The sequence below is a fragment of the Bos mutus genome, chromosome 20 (genome assembly GCF_027580195.1).
Source record: "Bos mutus isolate GX-2022 chromosome 20, NWIPB_WYAK_1.1, whole genome shotgun sequence".
Classification (NCBI taxonomy): Eukaryota; Metazoa; Chordata; class Mammalia; order Artiodactyla; family Bovidae; genus Bos; species Bos mutus.
The window spans coordinates 61,025,960-61,045,106 of NC_091636.1; the positions used below are offsets into that span (position 1 = coordinate 61,025,960).

The 19,147-nt window shown below is 41.5% G+C and overlaps 1 protein-coding gene across 1 annotated transcript in view; it reads left to right on the forward strand.

The window, feature by feature from the left end:
* The first annotated feature begins 18,009 nt into the window (after window positions 1-18,009).
* CTNND2 (catenin delta 2) overlaps window positions 18,010-19,147 on the forward strand; it is a 1,090,646-nt gene continuing 1,089,508 nt past the window's right edge. The window contains 1 exon segment of the mRNA XM_070357848.1: window positions 18,010-18,415. Coding sequence (XP_070213949.1) covers window positions 18,379-18,415 — 37 coding nt within the window. The 5' untranslated portion in view covers window positions 18,010-18,378.

Here is a 19,147-nt window from a genome sequence, read left to right on the forward strand (position 1 = left end):
TTGGCCTGATCCTTGGCACAGAGAAGATTAAGTACAAAAAACCACCACTGGCTTGGATAACAGCTACTGGGGCTCAGCAGATAGTGCCTTTGGGACAGACCAAAGAGTAGCCTCTCCAGGGTCGCTCAATTGTACCCACCACCACCCGCCTGTTCGCAGGGGGTTGAGGAAACAAGAAATGAGAGATTGTAAAGGAATTAAGATTTTGTTAGGCATATGTCCCTCCAGCCATAGAAGCGAGGACCTTCTACCTTCTACCTTCTACCTTCTACCTTCTACTGGAGGTCTTCTGGAATCTGAGACTGAGCCGCGTGAGCTATCTGCTGGGTTCGTTTTTTGCTGTCCCGGTTTCCAGCACAATAAGCCGCTTGTCACTTCCCCTGTGTTGGGTTTTCTTCGCGTTCAGCTTCTATCCTGAGAGCTTTTGCCGAGTTGGGCTCCTGCTGTGCTTGGCCTCCTCCTTGCGGGGGCCATGCTGAGGTTGTTTCAGCCAGGTTAAACCTGAGTCACGGCACCACAGATGTCAGGTGAGTGTACGCTCCTCGGTTCTGTGTCATCACAACAAAGATTTGGAGTGACGGACATTAAAGCCTTCGGCGCGTCACAGCTCTCGGGTCTTGGACAAACCATGTTATAGCTCTCAGGTCTTGAACGGACCATGTTATAGCTCTTAGACAAATCAGTGTTACAGCTCAGTGTTACAGCTCTATTTTACTTAGATAATAGCAAGAAAATCCATCTTCGAGGAGTGAGGGCATGTCAAGCCAAAGACGCAAAGAGAAGAGCGCCCCAGCACGCAGGAGAGAGAGAGAGGGAGAAAGAGAGAGAGAGAGAGCGCGCATGCACACGGGGGAGAGAGGAAATAAATAAGAGTGGTTCGTGCTTAATGAAGAACAATGACAAATCATATGGGAAGAATGAGAATTATGAGATTTGAACTTAATAGATATATGTCAACCTGAAAAATGGTCTGTTAAAACTTGGTAAACATAAATGAACTTTAAGAATAAAACTTAAACTTGTTAAAAAATAGTGTAGGAGACCATAATTGTGTTAAGCCAAAAATTCCAAAGGAGTACACAGAATTGTGAGAGGGTGACAATTTATGAGAAGTGAAAAGGTTTGGATATTATATGACAGCTGGGGTGGCAGCACTGAGTGACAACTTAGTGACTCTAAATAGAATTCAGTGTCAGAGGTCTGATAGGTATAGTCAGCTGTAATTGGGCTTAATTTTCATGTCCATACTAGCATGAAGATGGCTTCCCAGGCAGCTGGGGAATTAGATTAGCTGGTGTCACTGAAGCTCACCTCTGAATAGAATTAGCAGCAGTTGGTGATAGTAAAGAAATTCAATCTTCCCTTGAAGGCACTGAAAGGAAATTTCCCTAACAGATCAAATGGAGTAGGTATCTATTGGGTCCATGAACATTCATGTTCCCAGGGACTGGGAGCAGCCAGTGAAGGCCTCGTACAGGGGATCACTATCCAGAATCTCTGATGTCCCAAACTGGGCTTGTTCTATTTGTGCCATCGTTTTAATCTAAGGGAATTACTTTATGTTTTGTCTGCAATGAATTTCATTTTGCTAATTTTAGACCATTACATCTCTTGTAATATGTCCTGAAACTTTATGTTCTCTTTCAATTCTTTGATTTTTATTTCTTGCATATTCAACCTGATATTATGCTTTCTGTGCCTTCATTTACACTATCAGTTTATAGTATGAAACAAGGAAAGGTCAATTGCAAATCTCTATGAGACATCTTTTCAGATTGACATCTATCCATTAAACAACCCCCAAATTCCATTTCACAGCAAACTCATCTGACTCTGTGTTTTTCTTATGTCTGGAAGTGTTTTGCAAAATGTTTTATTACATGTCCTGTCAAAATAAAGACAGAAAAGTCCTAACAAAGTCTCACAATCTCTGCCAGTGCAGAGGCTCTATGACAAATGGAGATAGGTATCTTAATGTTGCAGGTGTGCCTGTGTGTGTTGTGAAAGCAGAGATACTCAAGTAACCTATGTTGATAAGTTCTTGCTTGGTTATGGCTAGACGTTTAGAGACTGCATGTGTGCTAAGTCGTTTCAGTCATGTGCAATGCTGTGCGACCCTATGGACTGCAGCCTGCCAGGTTCCTCTGTCCATGACATTCTCCAGGCAAGAATACTGCAGTGGGTTGCCATACCCTCCTCCAGGGGATTTTCCCTACCCAGGGATCAAACCCACATTTCTTAAGTCTAACTGCACTGGTAGGTGGGCTCTTTATCACTAATGGCACCTAGGAAGCCCAGGATCGTTTCACATGGGGACAAGAGGCACTACAAAGATACCACAGATTATTGTAGTATCTTAGTTCATTAACATTTAAATTATTGCTCTGAGAGAGCATAGAAAGGTTTGACTGTTTGTCATGCTCTGCTTAATAAAAAGAAAATACGCCCTTCTAAAAAACTTTTACATAACATACAGGAATGTTTATCAGAATCTTGTCACATATTGCAAATTAACCACTAAAACTGTTATGATAAATGTGTGTTTTATTAACATTTCTCCATTATAACCAACTCTGAATATTATAAGTGAAGAAGATTTAGCAAATTTGTTAGGGGTGTGCTGGCATTGCAAACATTTAACATAATTAATATGGCTGAAACTAGACGTACCAATGTATTTTCTTTTTCTATTTGTTCCTGCTTTCCTGTTCCATTGTTTTCCCTTACCTACATGGCTTTGGAATACTTAGAATACTTTAATATTCTATTTTAACATGTGTATTGTTCTTCCAGCTATATCTCTTTGTATTGTTTTTTATTATTGGTTGCTAGAGGAAACAGTGCACCACTTCCATAAAGACATAGAAGACATAGAAGACATAACCATATAAGTCCTTTTACCCTACTACCAACTGACACTTATGATATAGTTCCTAAATGTGCTATATTTATGTAAATCAGACAACACTCCAGAAAATGTTAAAAGTTTTGTTTGTAATAGTCATACATATATAACCAAACTTGAAGGGAGAATAGTCCTTTATATTTGTCCAGATATTTATTATTTCTGTTGCTCTTCCTTACTTCCTAAAGTTTCCAGTTTTCCTGTGACATTTCCTATCAGCCTGAAGAACTTCCTTTAACTTTTCTATTGAAGCAAGACTGATACCAATGATTTTTTTTGTTCATGTCATTTGAGGATATACTTATTTTGTCATCATGCCTAAAGGGGATTTTCAGTGAATTTCAAAATCTGGGTTCATATTCTTTTCTGTCTTTTTTTTTTTTTTTTAAGATTTTGTTCCACTGTTTTATATTTCCATAACCTCTTTTGAGAAGTCCATGGATTTTTCCAATTGTTATTTTTCTCTATGAATATGTTGTTGTTTTCCTCTAACTGCTTTTAACATTTTTAAAACATTTTAGTTTTCAACAAATTTATTTTTATGATTCAGTTTCATTCTTTCTTTTATGGTTCTCTCTTTTTTTTCTTTCCATTAATAATGGTTTTTTTCCTTCAGTATTAATTTTTTTCTCTTTTAAAAAATTTTTTTTTATTATTATTTTTTTTTTACTTTACAATATTGTATTGGTTTTGCCATACATCAATATGCATCCACCACGGTTTCAGATAATATCTCGAAGAGGTACTGGGTTGCATTGTTTTTCCTCAGAACGTATTGCGTTCTATGTTGGCAGACAGTAAAGTACTAGTGGAACACACTGATCTATCATGCTCTGGTTTTAGGCTTTCTTCAAAGAGAGCTATTACAGTTTTTTCCACCCATACTTCTATGTAACATGTAGCCCTCAATCCTAATGTATAATCAGCCTTATTTTTTCTGTTAGTTTCCTGGGGCTGCCATAACAAAATCCCGGAGGCTGGTTGCCTGAAATAATAGAAATTTAATTTCTCACAGTTTTGGAGTTTACAAGTCCAAGATCAAGGTGTCAACAGGATGAGATTCTCTAAGGTCTCTCTGCTTGACTTGCAGGTGACCAGTAAGTACACCAGTCCTATTGGATTACAGCCCAATCCTTATTAATTTATTTAACTTTAATTACCTCTTTAAAAGCTCTTTCTTTACACACAGTTACAGTGAGAGTTAGGGTTTCAACAAATGAATTTTGAGGGAACAGAATTAAATCCGTACACCCTTAAACATTATATCTCAACTCAATCGTTGGCTTGTTTATAAAGATTTCCCACCAAGTCTTCATAATACAAAACAAGTTCTAGGCTCTCTGCTCAGTTTGCCACATCCCAGCAGATGCTCTCTACCTAGCTTTTATGAGTCTTGTGTCACTTGAATGGAATTTAGGATTTGGCAAAGACACTCAAGAGGAGTCTCTATGGAAACTTCTGGATTCCCCAATCCATGACTCCTTTTTTTTCAAGTACCCTCTCTTCCAAATCACAACCACCTTAGAAACCCCCAACTCTAATATCTGCCTTTTCTGTCCAATGAAACTACTGCTTTTGCTTGCATTCTATATAAATGCACCACACCCTAGAAAATTTTCCTAGGAAGAAAACTAGTATCAATGTAGGACATCCTTTGTGAGTATCCTCTCTCTCAAAAAATCAGCCTCACACTGACTGCTGTCCAATTCCTGCAACTTGTTGTGTAGTTCATGTATGTTGTACATGATATAATAGATTTTATAGATACTATAAAGGTATCACAGTCACATCTTACGGGTTTTGATATACATATGCATATCATTTATATGAATAGAATTTAACTTTCTTAAGTTGATTTCTTCTGAAGTAGTATAGGTTAGGGTTTCCCTTGTGGCCCAGCTGGTAAAGAATCTGCCTGCAATGTCGGAGAGGCACCCCACTCCAGTACTCTCGCCTGGAGAATTCCATGGACGAAGGAGGCTGATAGGCTGCAGTTCATGGCGTCGCTAAGAGTCGGACACGACTGAGAGACTTCACTTTCACTTTTCACTTTCATGCATTGGAGAAGGAAATGGCAACCCACTCCAGTGTTCTTGCTTGGAGAATCCCAGGGATGGCGGAGCCTGGTGGGCTGCTGTCTATGGGGTCGCACAGAGTCGGACACGACTGAAGCGACTTAGCAGCAGCAATGTGGGAGACCTGGATTCGATTTCTGGGTTGGGAGGAGCCCCTGGAGAAGGGAAAGGCTATCCACTCCAGTATTCTGGCCTGGAGAATTCTATAGACTGTATAGTCCATGGGCTCGCAGAGTCGGACACAACTGAGCAAGCTTCACTTTCACTTTCAGTATAGATAAAGCTCCCAACAGGTAAAATTTTCTGCTTCTATTTTTAAAACTGAGTTATAATTAACAGTATTATATTTGTTTCATGTGTACCACTTAGTGATTCAATAATTTTATACATTATGAAATGATCACCCCAGTAGTTATTGATTTCTGATTTAATTCCACCATTGTCTGAGAATATGCTCTAAATGATTCCAGGCATTTAAAACTTATTGTAGCCTGGTTTATAATTCAGCATGTGGTTGATTTTGTCAAATGTCACATGCACATTTGATAATATTTTGCATATAATGGGCTAACTAAAATTTGTTATTAAAATTAATTTCCCAGTTATTATATTTGTAAGTTCTGGAATTTCCAGTGGATTCTTCCTCATCGATTCCAATTCTCTGGTGAACTGTTTCACCTTTTCATGTTTTTCTTTATTTTTTTCTGCATTCCTGTATTTTCTTGAACATATTGATCATTATTATATTTTAAATATCTTGTCTACTAACTTCAGTTTTTGTGTCACCTATGAGTCTATTTCTAATATAGATTGGCTCTTGATCATTTGTTCTTATCCTTGCATAATAAATTTTACTGAATGTTGGACACTGTATATGAAACATTTTGGAGGTTTGCCTGAACGTGTTCACTCTTTCCTCTCTTAATCAGATACATGATCTGGTCACCTCTAATACAATCAGGGACTTAACTGAATTTTGCTGAGGTAAAACTGGTAAGTGTCCATCTATCTCTGTTTTTCCCATCTCTCAGACGGCAACCTTCTAAGGATTTTAACTTAAAGCTTGATGAGTTTCCCAAGGCACTGTGTCAGGAAGATCCTGGCTACAAAGGTTTTTCTCTTCTGCACAACACTGCTAAAATTATATTCTGATCCTCAGAGCCTTCCTTTCTTAACTTTCTGGCCTAATTCAGTTTCAGAAATTAACAAAATTTTTGCAGGGAAACTCAGCCATGTTTAAGCCTCAGTTCTCTGTTCTCCCCTTTTCATGGGGATCATGATTAGGTTTTTATTTGAAGCCCTAGAAGATCAGCAAAACCTCTGCTTGAATCTGAATCTCAAACAATGACCCTCTGCCCAGGAAAATTCTCAAAACTCAGCCTCTCACTGCATCTAGCATTGGCAAAGGTTCCAGGACAAAAGCATATATACAGCATTGATTCAATCCTCCATATCCTTCCCTATCGAAAATCATTAATCCTCTGTTCATTTTTGCTTTAGTAGATTTCTGATACTTTAGAGAAATATTTTTGGTTTTTATTCACTAATTATAATTATTTTCAGTAGAAGTTTTGGGCTGCCACAAATGATTCCATCTTAATCAGAAATAGAAGTTTGGTCTGTTTTTTTCAGTTGGGATGTTCATCATTTCCAACAATTTGAGAAAACAATCTTAATTAAAACTTTAGTATCATGGGATGAATTATGCAATAACAGCCAAATGTATAAAATAGAAAATTGGCTATATAAAGAATGATATAACCTTATAATAGGAAAGTGCTAGTTATAAAAATGAAAGGGAAAAATTACAGAAACATAATTTTAACTGAATAAGAGGAAGTACATTTATGGACTATAATTAAAAGAAACTGCTTTAGTTCTGGGTCATGAGACTATGATTTTTTTCATAGTGTTTTGAATTTTCTAATTTGTTTATGGACTTCCCAGGTGGCTCTAGTGGTAAAGAATACAACTGCCAATGAAGGAGACACAAGTGATGCGGATTCAATCCCTGGGTCAGGAAGATGCTCTGGAGAAGGTAACCAGCTTCAGTATTCTTGCCTGAATACCTTTAATGTTTATTTATGATGAGACTTTGTTACTTTTAAGTAAATCAAATTTTATATAATGTTCAATTATTTAGAAAATTTATTCTCCGTTATTCTGCAAGTTTGATGGGTATGACTGCAAGAACTATAAATTCTAACCAGCCATGTACATATTCCACATACACAGAAAGAAATCTTAGTGAACATGGGAACTATTTAATAACGTTACTATCAACAGATAAGCTAAAGTGATAAACTGTATAAAGCAGCCAATATTTATTTCATGATAGCATATAAAACATATACCATCATGACATACAACAAAGAGGATATTCACTTGACTTTGGTCTAGATATCTTACATTTTGGAATTTCTAAAACTTCAGTGAAGGCAATAGACACAACCTGTTTATAAAATGAAGATCAGTGTAGACTCACATCATTAGTCTGCAAGATATAATTATCTGCATGTGGAAGAAATCCAGTTAATGCTTATTAGGAAAAATGAATATGAAAAGCATTCATTGACAAGATGGTATCATGTCTGTGTCTTGATGACTGTCTTGATGATGTCTTGATGTCTGATTATCTGGCAATCAGATAATACATATGCTTTGCTATGGCAGCTAAAACAGCAGGAGCCAAAGGACATTTTAATGTCATCACTAATATTAGCCATAATGTTTGCTGTAGATTGATTCATTCATGTAATTCACACTATAATCTGAGGCAAAATTTTGTTTATTTTTTAGTTAGTAAGATGGGATCTTCAAGAATTTTAATGAGAAAACTGATTTCACAATATGAACTCTATACAACTTTGAGGGTAACCCTGGAAAAGTGGAAAACATTAAGGAGACCAGGAATTGAAAACTAGTTATTCATTTTGGGAGACAGTGTAAAAATCACTGGATTATATAGGGTGGACTCATTGTGCAAAATTTTCAACCTAACTTCATTCATTGGTCAGTGACAATCTCATCCTATGTTAGATTGGTTTATCATTGATTTATCTTATAATCTTCCATGTAATTTCAGACCTTTTCATGTGGTCATTTCATTGAAAAAATTTAAGTTTTGTAGAAAATATGTTGCAAGGGAAATACTTAAAGTGATCACAACTATAGTAAGCAGAGGGTGAGATTATAGAACATACATTGAATAGACCCGAGATAGCATTTGACTGTACAGGCCAGAAACTGACCACCAGTGGCTTAACCAAGCACAGGTTAATTTTTCTCTGTTAATAAGAAGCTCGAGGACCAGAAGTCCCAAGTTGGTACAGCGGCTTCAGGAAATTTTCAAATCCTTTGACTTTAGATTTAGTCATTTTTGGTCTGTGGCTCTCATTCTCATGGTCCAAATCCAGCCTGCAGTCTGCATTTCAGACTGTGGGAAGGAGGAAGGACCAAGCAACACTGGGGAAATTTCCACAAAAGCAAACTGCTCTCTGAATACTCCCTCAGTCTCTCATGTTTACATGTGGATTACATGCAGCAGCAATAGAAGCAGAGAAGTGTTGTTTTATCGGCAGTTACATGACATGCAGAACAAAATCTGGGTCCTGTACAAAAGGAAGACGGAGAAGATAGATGTCGGGAAGGTAACCAACAGTGATTTGGAATCAATTAGAATATTTTGGCTGAATGAGTACAGTGAATAGAGAAAGTGGAGGAAAAATAAATCTGAAAAGCCAAATTGATGTTCTAAAGCAAAACAACACAATAAATAGTAATATGGACAAATATTAGAGATTTAGGAAAGAAGCTGAATCTGAGATCATAAAACTGAGGGAAAATCAGGATTAATTTGTAAATTCTTTCTATGCATTCAGGCCAATCTGAGGCCTATGTATATGATTAATCATTAATTATAAATTTTATACTATGACAAGAATAGAATAATGAACAAGTTTGGTGGGAAGCCCCAACTTCTCTTCTTGGGCCTATAGTATACATGATTATAATAGAGTTTATTATTTCTTAAGTGAATCATTTAGATATTTCATCTTCAAATGTATTACAACCCAATGCTTTATTTCTATAACAAATACTGCATAATGATTATTCTGTTATTTTGAAAAGAAATTCACAGGTATTAATGTATTTTTAAGGGCCCACATAATAGTGTAACATAAACATAACGAAGAAAAAAAGGGAAATTATTTAAAAATAAAATATTATGTTTTTCTTTATGTAAATGTGTGGTCACAACTAAGCTAGAATAGCTAACCAAATACTTAGACATTTGTACCTACATCAGCATAAAGATAATGGCTATAACAACAGGTTGATGCAAGAGTCTGCTTTGTTGAGATATATACTATTGGTAGAGCTTCCCTGATAGCACAGCACATAAAGAATCCACCTGCAATGCAGGAGATATAGGAAATGTGAGTTTGATCCCTGGGTCAGGAAGCTCACCTGAAGAAAGAAATGGCAAATCACTCAAGTATTCTAATCTGAAAAATCCCATGGACAGAGGAGCCTGGCAGGCTACAGTCACAAAGAATTGGACACAACTGAAAAAGCAAAGGAGAAAGGGAAAGATATATCCATCTGAATGCAGAGTTCCAAAGAACAACAAGGAGAGATAAGAAAGTCTTCCTAAGTGATCAGTGCAAAGAAACAGGAAAACAATAGAATGGAAAAGATTAGAGATCTCTGCAAGAAAATTAGAGAAACAAAGGGAACACTTTATGCAAAGACAGGGACAATTAAGGACAGAAACAGTATGGACCTAACAGAAGCAGAAGAGGTGGCAAGACTACACAGAAGAACTATACAAAAAAGATCTTTATGACCTATGTAACCATGATGGTGTGATCACTCACCTAGAACCAGACATCCTGAAATGCAAAGTCAAGTGGGCCTTAGGAAGCATCACTACCAACAAAGCTAGTGGAGGTGATGGAATTCCAGCTGAGCTATTTCAAATCCTAAAAGATGATACTGTTAGAGTGCTACACTTAATATGCCAGCAAATTTGGAAAACTCAACAGTGGCCACAGGACTAGAAAAGGTCAGTTTCCATTCCAATGCCAAAGAATATTTAAACTATTGCACAATTGTACTCATCTCACATGCTAGCAAAGTAATGCTCAAAATTCTCCAAGCAAGGCTTCAAAACTATAAGAACTGAGAACTTGCAGATGTTCAAGCTGGATTTAGAAAAGGTGGAGGAACCAGAGGTCAAATTGCCAACATTTATTGGATCATCAAAAAAGCAAGAGAACTCCAGAAAAACATCTACTTCTGTTTCATTGGCTATGCTAAAGCCTTTGACTGTGTGGAAGCCAACAAACTGAAAAATTCTTAAAGTGATGGGAATACCAGACCACCTTACCTGTCTCCTGAGAAATCTGTATGCAGGTCAGAAGCAATGGTTAGAACTTGACATAGAACAGTGGACTGGTTCTAAATTAGGAAAGGAGTACGTCAAGACTGTATACCACCCTGCTTATTTAATTTGTATGCAGAGTAAATGATGCGAAATGCCGGGTCGGATAAAGCACAAGCTGGAATCAAGATTGCCGGGAGAAATACCAAAAACCTCAGATACGCAGATGACACCACCCTTATGGCAGAAAGTGAGGAGGAACTAAAGAGCTTCTTGATGAAAATGAAAGAGGAGAGTGAAAAAGTTGGCTTAAAACTCAACATTCCAAAAACGAAGATTATGGCATCCTGTCCTATTCAGTTAAGTTCAGTTCAATCGTTCAGTCGTGTCCAACTCTTTGCGACTCCATGAATCACAGCACGCCAGGCCTCCCTGTCTATCACCAACTCCCAGAGTTCACTCATACTCACGTCCATCGAGTCAGAGATGCCATCCAGCCATCTCATCCTCTGTCGTCCCCTTCTCCTCCTGCCCCCAATCCCTCCCAGCATCAGAGTCTTTTCCAATGAGTCAACTCTTCGCATGAGGTGGCCAAAGTACTGGAGTTTCAGCTTTAGCATCATTCCTTCCAAAGAAATCCTATCGTGTTCTATTACGCATGGCAAATAGACGGGGAAACAATGGAAACAGTGACAGACTTTATTTTCTTGGGCTCCAAAATCACTGAAGATGGTGACTGCAGCCATGAAATTAAAAGATGCTTGCTCCTTGGAAGAAAAGCTATGACCAACCTAGAGAGCATATTAAAAAACAGAAACATTACTTTGCTGACAAAGGTCCATCTAGTCAAAGCTATGGTTTTTCCAGTAGTCATGTATGGATGTGAGAGTTGGACTACAAAGAAAGCTGAGTGTCAAAAAATTGTTGCTTTTGAACTGTGTTGTTGGAGAAGACTCTTGAGAGTTCCTTGCACAGTAAGGAGATCAAACCAGTCAATGGTAAAGGAAATCAGTCCTGAACATTCATTGGAAAGATTGATGCTGAACCTGAAACCCCAATACTTTGGTCACCTGATTCGAAGTGTTGACTCATTAGAAAAGACCCTGATGTTGGGAAAGATTGGAGGCAGGAGGAGAAGGGGACAACAGAGGATAAGATGGTTGGATGGCATCACCTACTCGATGGACATGAGTTTGAGAAAGCTCCAGAAGTTGGTGGTGGACAGAGAAGCCTGGTGTGCTGCAATTCATGGGGTCGCAAAGAGTCGGACATGACTGAGCGACTGAACTGAACAACTAAGCACACATGCATACCACTGGTGACATTGTTCTTAATCTTATGAATGAATCTTGGCCAATTTCTGAATAATACAATGTTAAATCTTTCCATAATTTATATCTTAGAAGCATTCCTGTTAAATTCAATGTATAGTAAAACCATGCAAAAATCCTTTATGCTTCTGTGTAAAATGGAGCAATATGGTAGGCTTAGATACATAGGAAAAGGTTTTTAAGAATCTTGGGTGAAAAGTAGTGAATGATACAGGTTTTTTCTTCCTCCTGTGGGATTGTCACATAATTGCAGAATGTTTAAAATGTGTGCCTCGAGACCACTAAATCCAGTGACAAGAAGGAAATACCCTCTTACATATTTATGAACTGGAAACAGTAATGCTTCCACCAAGAACCACTGACCTGGATGTTTGGTGAAAAACTGAAATTTGTGGATGAAATTTTTATGCTATATCAACTCTGCCTTAAAATTTATCTAGAAAGTCTGGATGAACCTTGGTAAGAACTTCCCTGTTCCACTATTTGGGTGTTATTTTACAGGATTCTCCTTCCTAACCTTTGTCTGTGGGTATCAAGCCAACCAATTTGGGGAGCCAGTTACTGCATCCTCTAGAAGTCCATTATGTCTACAAGCATTGCTGATAAATCATAACATTTATTTCCCCTTGCTGTTAATGCCTGTTATTAAAATTCTTCCTGGCTTCACACTGCATAATTTTATGTCATCTTTCTGTATGTGTTACTCACCAATGGCTGTTGACATAGACTTCTGACTCATTGCCTATTTAGGACCAGCCTACATAGGATTTAGATATTTACGTACCAGGTTGTAACTTTTGATATGTGTAGGTGCCTTTGCTAGATACCTCCCTGCTCTCTGATTCTTTCATTGATTCTTTCATGATTGAGTTCATGACTGGATCTCCAAGAAAGTGAAAGTGAAAGTCACTCAGTTGTGTCCAACTCTTTGGGACCCCATGGACTATACAGTCCATGGAATTCTGCAGTCCAGAATACTGGAGTGGGTAGCCATTCCCTTTTCCAGGAAATCTTCCCAAGCCAGGGATCAAACCCAAGTCTCCCACATTGCAGGTGGACTCTTTAATAGCTGAGTCACAAGGGAAGCCCCTGATCTCCAAGGATGTCCAAAGATCTCTAAGGATCTCCAATGATTTCCAAGAATCTCTAAGGATCTCTAAGAACCTTAGCCATTACTGAATGCACTCTGTATCCTTCGCTTCAGTACTATAAGTCCTGCTTTATCACCATGCCTGGCCTAAATCACAAAATACCTGGAGGAGGCAAAAACAATGAGAAAACATGGAAGGAAAGACATTGAATAAAAGACTTATCAATACCATAAGTATATCATCAATACTGTAAGCATATAGCACATTGTCTATATGCCTTATATGCCTATGGTATTGATGATTATTTTAGTCCATGTCTTATTTCTTAGAAAGAAATAAGCATGGCTCAGATGGTAAGGAATCTTCCTGCTATGCAGAAGACCTGGGTTTGATCCCAGATTTGGGAAGATCCCTTGGAGAAGGGAATGGTTACCCACTCCAATATTCTTGCCTGGAGAATTCCATGGACAGAGGAGCCTGTCGGGCTACAGTCCTTGGGGTTGCAAACAGCGTGATAGGACTGAGTGACTAACATTTTCACTTTCACTTTCAAGGCAACTTGAGCATGGTTATCTCTCAGTGTGCTTTCTTTTCTTCCATCACCAATTTATAATATAAAATTTATAAGCCCAATTTATAATTAAATTCCATGAAGGTAGGGATTTTGTTTTCTTGTCTATATGTGCTCTTGATTTTCCCCAATTTTATCCTGCATCTGCACCACAGAAGATGTTCAATAAACATTTGCTGGTGAATAAATGAATGAATGACATCATCACATGAGTAGTAGCAGTAGTAAAAGGTAGTTTGTGTGAAAGTGTGAAGTTTGAAACCAAATAATTCAGTAACCTGAACATTGGTCTTAATTAAAATGGTTAATTCAAATTAGTTAACTTACTTTCAGTTCAGTTCAGTTCAGTCGCTCAGTCGTGTCTGACTCTTTGTGACCCCATGAATCGCAGCACGCCAGGCCTCCCTGTCCATCACCAACTCCCGGAGTTCACTCAAACTCATGTCCATCGAGTCGGTGATTCCATCTAGCCATCTCATCCTCTGTCGTTCCCTTCTCCTCCTGCCCCCAATCCCTCCCAGCATCAGGGTCTTTTCCAATGAGTCAACTCTTCGCATGAGGTGGCCAGAGTATTGGAGTTTCAGCTTTAGCATCAGTCCTTCCAATGAATACCCAGGACTGATCTCCTTTAGGATGGACTGGTTGGACCTCCTTGCAGTCCAAGGGATTCTCAAGAGTCTTCTCCAACACCACAGTTCAAAAGCATCAATTCTTCGGAGCTCAGCTTTCTTCACAGTCCAACTCTCACCTCTATATATGACCACTGGAAAAAACCATAGCCTTGACTAGACGGACCTTTGTTGGCAAAATAATGTCTCTGCTTTTTAATATGCTATCTAGGTTGGTCATAACTTTCCTTCCAAGGATTAAGTGTCTTTTAATTTCATGGCTGCAGTCACCATCTGCAGTGATTCGGTAACAGGGTTTATTAGTCCCATATATATACATGGGCTTCCCAGGTGGCTCAGTGATAAAGAATCCACCTGCCTATGCAGGAGACACAGGAGACCTGGGTTCTGTTCCTGGAGGAAGGTCCCCTAGAGGAGGGAATGGCAATGTACTCCAGTACATTCTCCAGCCTGGAGAATCCCATGGACAGAGGGGCCTAGTGGGAGACAGTCCATGGGGTCACAAAAGAGTCAGATACAACTTAGTGACTTAAACAACAACAACAAATATATATGTGTACAATGTTCCTATTTTAAAGAATTTTATTTAAAATTTAAATCGTAAATTTTAAAGGAGTGTCATCACTACTCCTATGTAAGTGCTGGGCAGCAACAACAATCACTCATAGTTTAACATTCCAACTTGAGGAATTTCTAGTTGTTTTTCAATGATTAATTCACTTTAAAAATTACAGGAATATTATCTTCTCTTTGAACCTCAAGGCAAGTAACATTGCTATATTTAAATCACTTCAATCAAACAAGTGTCACTCTCCTAGAATGGGCATACTTTAACTTATAAAAAATGATACATTAATGTATAAGAATATTTTAAACTATTTGGTCTTATTCCTAAAAACAATGAATAAAATTCCCATGTAAAACATGAAAGTGAAAGTCACTCAGTCCTGTCTGACTTTTTGTGTCCCCTTGGATTATATAGTCCATGGGATTCTCCAGGCCAGAATACTGGAGTGGGCAGCCTTTCCCTTCTCCAGGGGATCTTCCCAACCTGATGAAAAACCTATTTGCTTCAAATTTTGAAGTGATTTGAAAAATCAAGAGGTAGAACTTTCAATATTTAGATGTGATTTCTGAACACACAACTCTTTTGATGTATACACAGAAGAAAAAGTAAAGATTTCTCTTTCAGCATTGAATACTACAACCTGAAAATAATGAGTTAATAATTTTTGGTCTCATAGTGAACTAGAGAATTCAGATTATTCCTTTTTACAGAAACTATCTGTAAGTAAGAGGCAAAAGATGGCAGCAGTGAGTCATTCCGAGATGGAACACGACTCAGTATCGTTTTTATTTTTCAATATTTTCAAATTGTGGATTTACTAATATCTTAAAGTGCACATTATGTTAGAAGAACAGAGATCACCTGCCCTTTAAAGAAGCCTATAAGAACTGCCTATGGGTCATTTCCAAGGTGTACAATTAGTGAACAGGGTTTGCTATTGCTCATCTCAAAAACAACTAAAAAAAAAAAAAAAAAACAACTAAAAAAACTGTAGAAAATTACGTTTCTAACTTAGACCTATATATTCATAAAAGACGCATATATTTTCTATGGATGATATCTATACACTTATCTCAGATTTAATCCAAAGTGTAACTGACCTACCCTCCAAGTTTGCATACCCTCCAAGACTTCCTGAGTTAAAAGATTCAAATAGTATACAGATGCAAAAAGGCACAGTTAAAATTTCCCGCCATAAATCTGACCAAAGCAATGGTGAAAACAAAGAACATCCTTTAAAACATAATGTGGCCTAATGGATACAGTGCTGCTAATTTGTCTTGTACCAAATACTCCACAGTAATTGAACTGCCTTTCTGAGACCTGAAATAAAAAATACAGTTCAACATCTGCTGAAAATGGCCCTGCAGTGTCCTCCCTCAGAGGAGTCCGAAGTATTTTAACACAGAGCTGGCCTTAAACTTGGAGCCAGGCTGGAGGACTACTTTTGCAGGTGAGACCAAGCCTATGTATAACAATGCCTGCCCTGCTCTGAGGTAGGAGAGTTAAAAATGAGTATTTTCACTGTTGTTAAAGGTCCTTGCTTAATATGCTGCCCCATTCATTTGTTTCTATTTATTTAACCTGTTTAAAGGACATCCCTGGTGGCTCAGGGCTAAAGAATCTGCCTGCCAATACAGGAGATGCGGATTCCATGCCTGGGTCTGGAAGATCCCCTGGAGGAGGAGATGGCAACCCACTCCAGTATCCTTGCCTGAGAAATCCCATGGACAGAGAAGCCTGGTGGGCTACAGTCCATGGGGTCGCAAAAGAGTGTGATGAAACTGACCATTGCAAACCTGTTTAAGCTTTCCTCCTCTGCTCTTCAAATTATATTAACTTCCTCCAAAGAATACTAGAGAATAGCCCGGGATAAATATTCAGGTCATTTATCTTTGTTGGATTATCTCTTTTGACACAAAAGAGCAACTCTTTCTGAGAATCACAAGCCCCTCAAAGACCTCTGATGACAATTTCCTGGCTCTCATGTCTATGTGTGTCTCCGGAAACCAGCGCCGGGGAGGGGGAGAGTGGAGAAACTCATAACCACAGTCAGTCTGGGATCCACAGGGTCAGGGATGGTGCGCTGTGGCATTATTAGGAAGCGCGTTTGCCCTGGTCCCCGGGCACGGTGCACTGTGCCTGTCTTAAGTCTTGTAATTGCAATAGGACCGAGTCCAGTCATGACTTTTGAAAGAGAGGACGCGGGTGAAGGCCCAGAGGACCTCCTGGGCACAAGTCAAGGGTCTTGTTTTCTAACAAGACTTTCACTATTCACTGCGGTGATTTCTACTTGCTGTATTTCACAGCAAGAGAGGTAGAGAGAAGTCCCCAAAGGAGTCAATCGGCTGTCAAACCAGGAGGTGACACAGAAAAACAAGCTGAAAATGCAGAGAACGATGCAGGGGGTATAGGGAAACTTTGGGGAAGCAACGGGTAAGGGTTTTCATCTTAGACTGGGAGGTGGGGGGTGGGGCGGGGCGAGGAGGAGGAAGACGAGGTGGCCGAAGTGCCAAAGTTGGAAGAAAGAAGAGGGGGCGCTGAAGGAAGAGGGAGGAGGGGAGTATAGCATTACGGTCTCTTCAAGTTCCAGACTAGACAAGTCTTTCTAGCAGGAAGTTACACACATTCCAGGTTCCAAATCAAAGGGATTTCATTTAAGGACAAAGTCTCTCCACCCGCGAACAGCATGTTTCATCGAAGCACTGGAAGTGACGGGAAGATGGGACAGACGCCGTGGGGAGATCGGAGGTGGCTGTCCTGGCAATGTTTGGTCTAGAACCACAGGATTTGAGAGACTCCATCTCCACCCAGCTCAGGCACAGTTAGCCTGCCGCTGGCCCTAACGCACACACCTGCTCCCTTAGAACCCTTTCCATCCCTGCTTTTGTTTTGCATGCTGACATCTGCCACACAATAAACTGTCAGCATGTTGCACGTACATGAAGGAACCGGCCCTTTTGAGCATCGGTCCAACCCGGGGTTCCAGGCCTTCTTCAGGTCCCTTCCAGCCTTAGCCGGGTTCGCGAGCATCCACCCATCTGAGGGCCGGGATGTGCGTTCCCAAGGATGCTCGGCCCTCTCGCAACCCGCGGCCTCCTCCCCTCTCCCCCGCTGCTGCCGCGAAAACAAGGAGAAGTGGAATGCGCACGGCGAAGCGCGGCGCTCCGGCGGCGGCACTGGGCATGCTCGGCACCCGGGGCAGGTCCGGGCGGCGGGGCGGACGCTGCCTCACGAGCCGGGCGCCCGAGCCGGCCGCCGAGGCATAGGTGGAGGCTGAGGCTGCCGCGCGCCGCGGGAGGAGCCTCGCCCTCGGCGGCGGCGGCGGCGGCGGCACAGGTGGCGCGGGCCGCGCGCGGGGCGCAGCACGGGAGCGCTCGGCGCCGGGCGCCGCGGCGGCCCCAGGCTCGCGCCCGCGGCGGCAACCGGCCGAGCGGAGCGGCGGGCGCGGCGGCGGCTGCGGCTTTCCCGGCCCGGCCGGCGGCGCCCGGAGCACGCAGGAGCCCGCAGGAGCCCGCAGCAGCCCGCGGGAGCCCGCAGGAGCCCCGAGCCCGCGGAGCCCGGGAAGCCGGGCAGGGGGCGCTGCACGCGCTGCGCTCGGAGGGGCCGCCGGGCCGGGCGCCGCGCACTCGCGTCGGGGAGCCGCCTCTCCCCCGCGGCGCTCGCCCCTGCTCCCCGCCGGCATCACTTGTCCCGCGGCCGCGCTCAGACAACAAAAGCGGAAGATGCTGCAGTTGGGCAAGGTCAGGACCTTGCCCTGAAGCCGGGCGGCGGCGCGCACGCCTCTCCCCGGACTGAGGAGCTGTCGCTGGCGGCGAGTGCATGTTCGCGAAGAGGCAATCCGGCGCCGCGCCGTTCGGTGAGTTGCCTTGGCCGGGCGGCTGGGGCCAGGCGCATCCCGCTCGGCGTCGTGCTCCTCCTCCCCACCGGTGGAGGTTGCTCCTCGGCGGCTCCTGGCCGGGGGAGGACCGCGATCGTGCCGGGTCCCCTCACTCGGAAGACGGCCGAGCCTGGAGCTGGGGGCCGGGGTTAGTCCCTTTCTCGGAGCGGTTGCCGAGTGGCTTACTGCGTGCTCCCCTCCCCGCCACCCATCTCCCCCGGAGGAGGCGTATATAGGGCAACACCAACAATACTGCTCCCCGCCACCCTCCCGAACCTACCCGTGGCATTCATGACGTCCCTAATATACGGGAGAAGACGGGTGGGGGTGGGGAGGACTCCCCTCCAGTCTTGCCCTTATGTTCAATGTCATTACGATGTTTGGCTAGAACAAAATGGAAATACTTAGTCATATGCGTCCATGGCTGTTTCTCCCATCTCCCGCTGCTTGCCAGACCCAGAGCCCCTTGGGTCTATATTTAGCTGTTTCAGAGGCAGCGTTTTCAGCTCGATTCCCAGGTTTCGGGGGCTTCTGCGTCCTGACAATAGATAGCGAAGCTCCGGGAAGCGCCGCCTGATACCCAGGTTCGGAACGCTGTGCATGTGGGTGGGAGGCTGCTAGGCGATATTTGGGTGACCGGTAATTAATGGCCGAAAGCACAGCTGCTTTTCTTGTTCGCCGACCTTCCTCTCATTCTGGTGTGTAATGTGT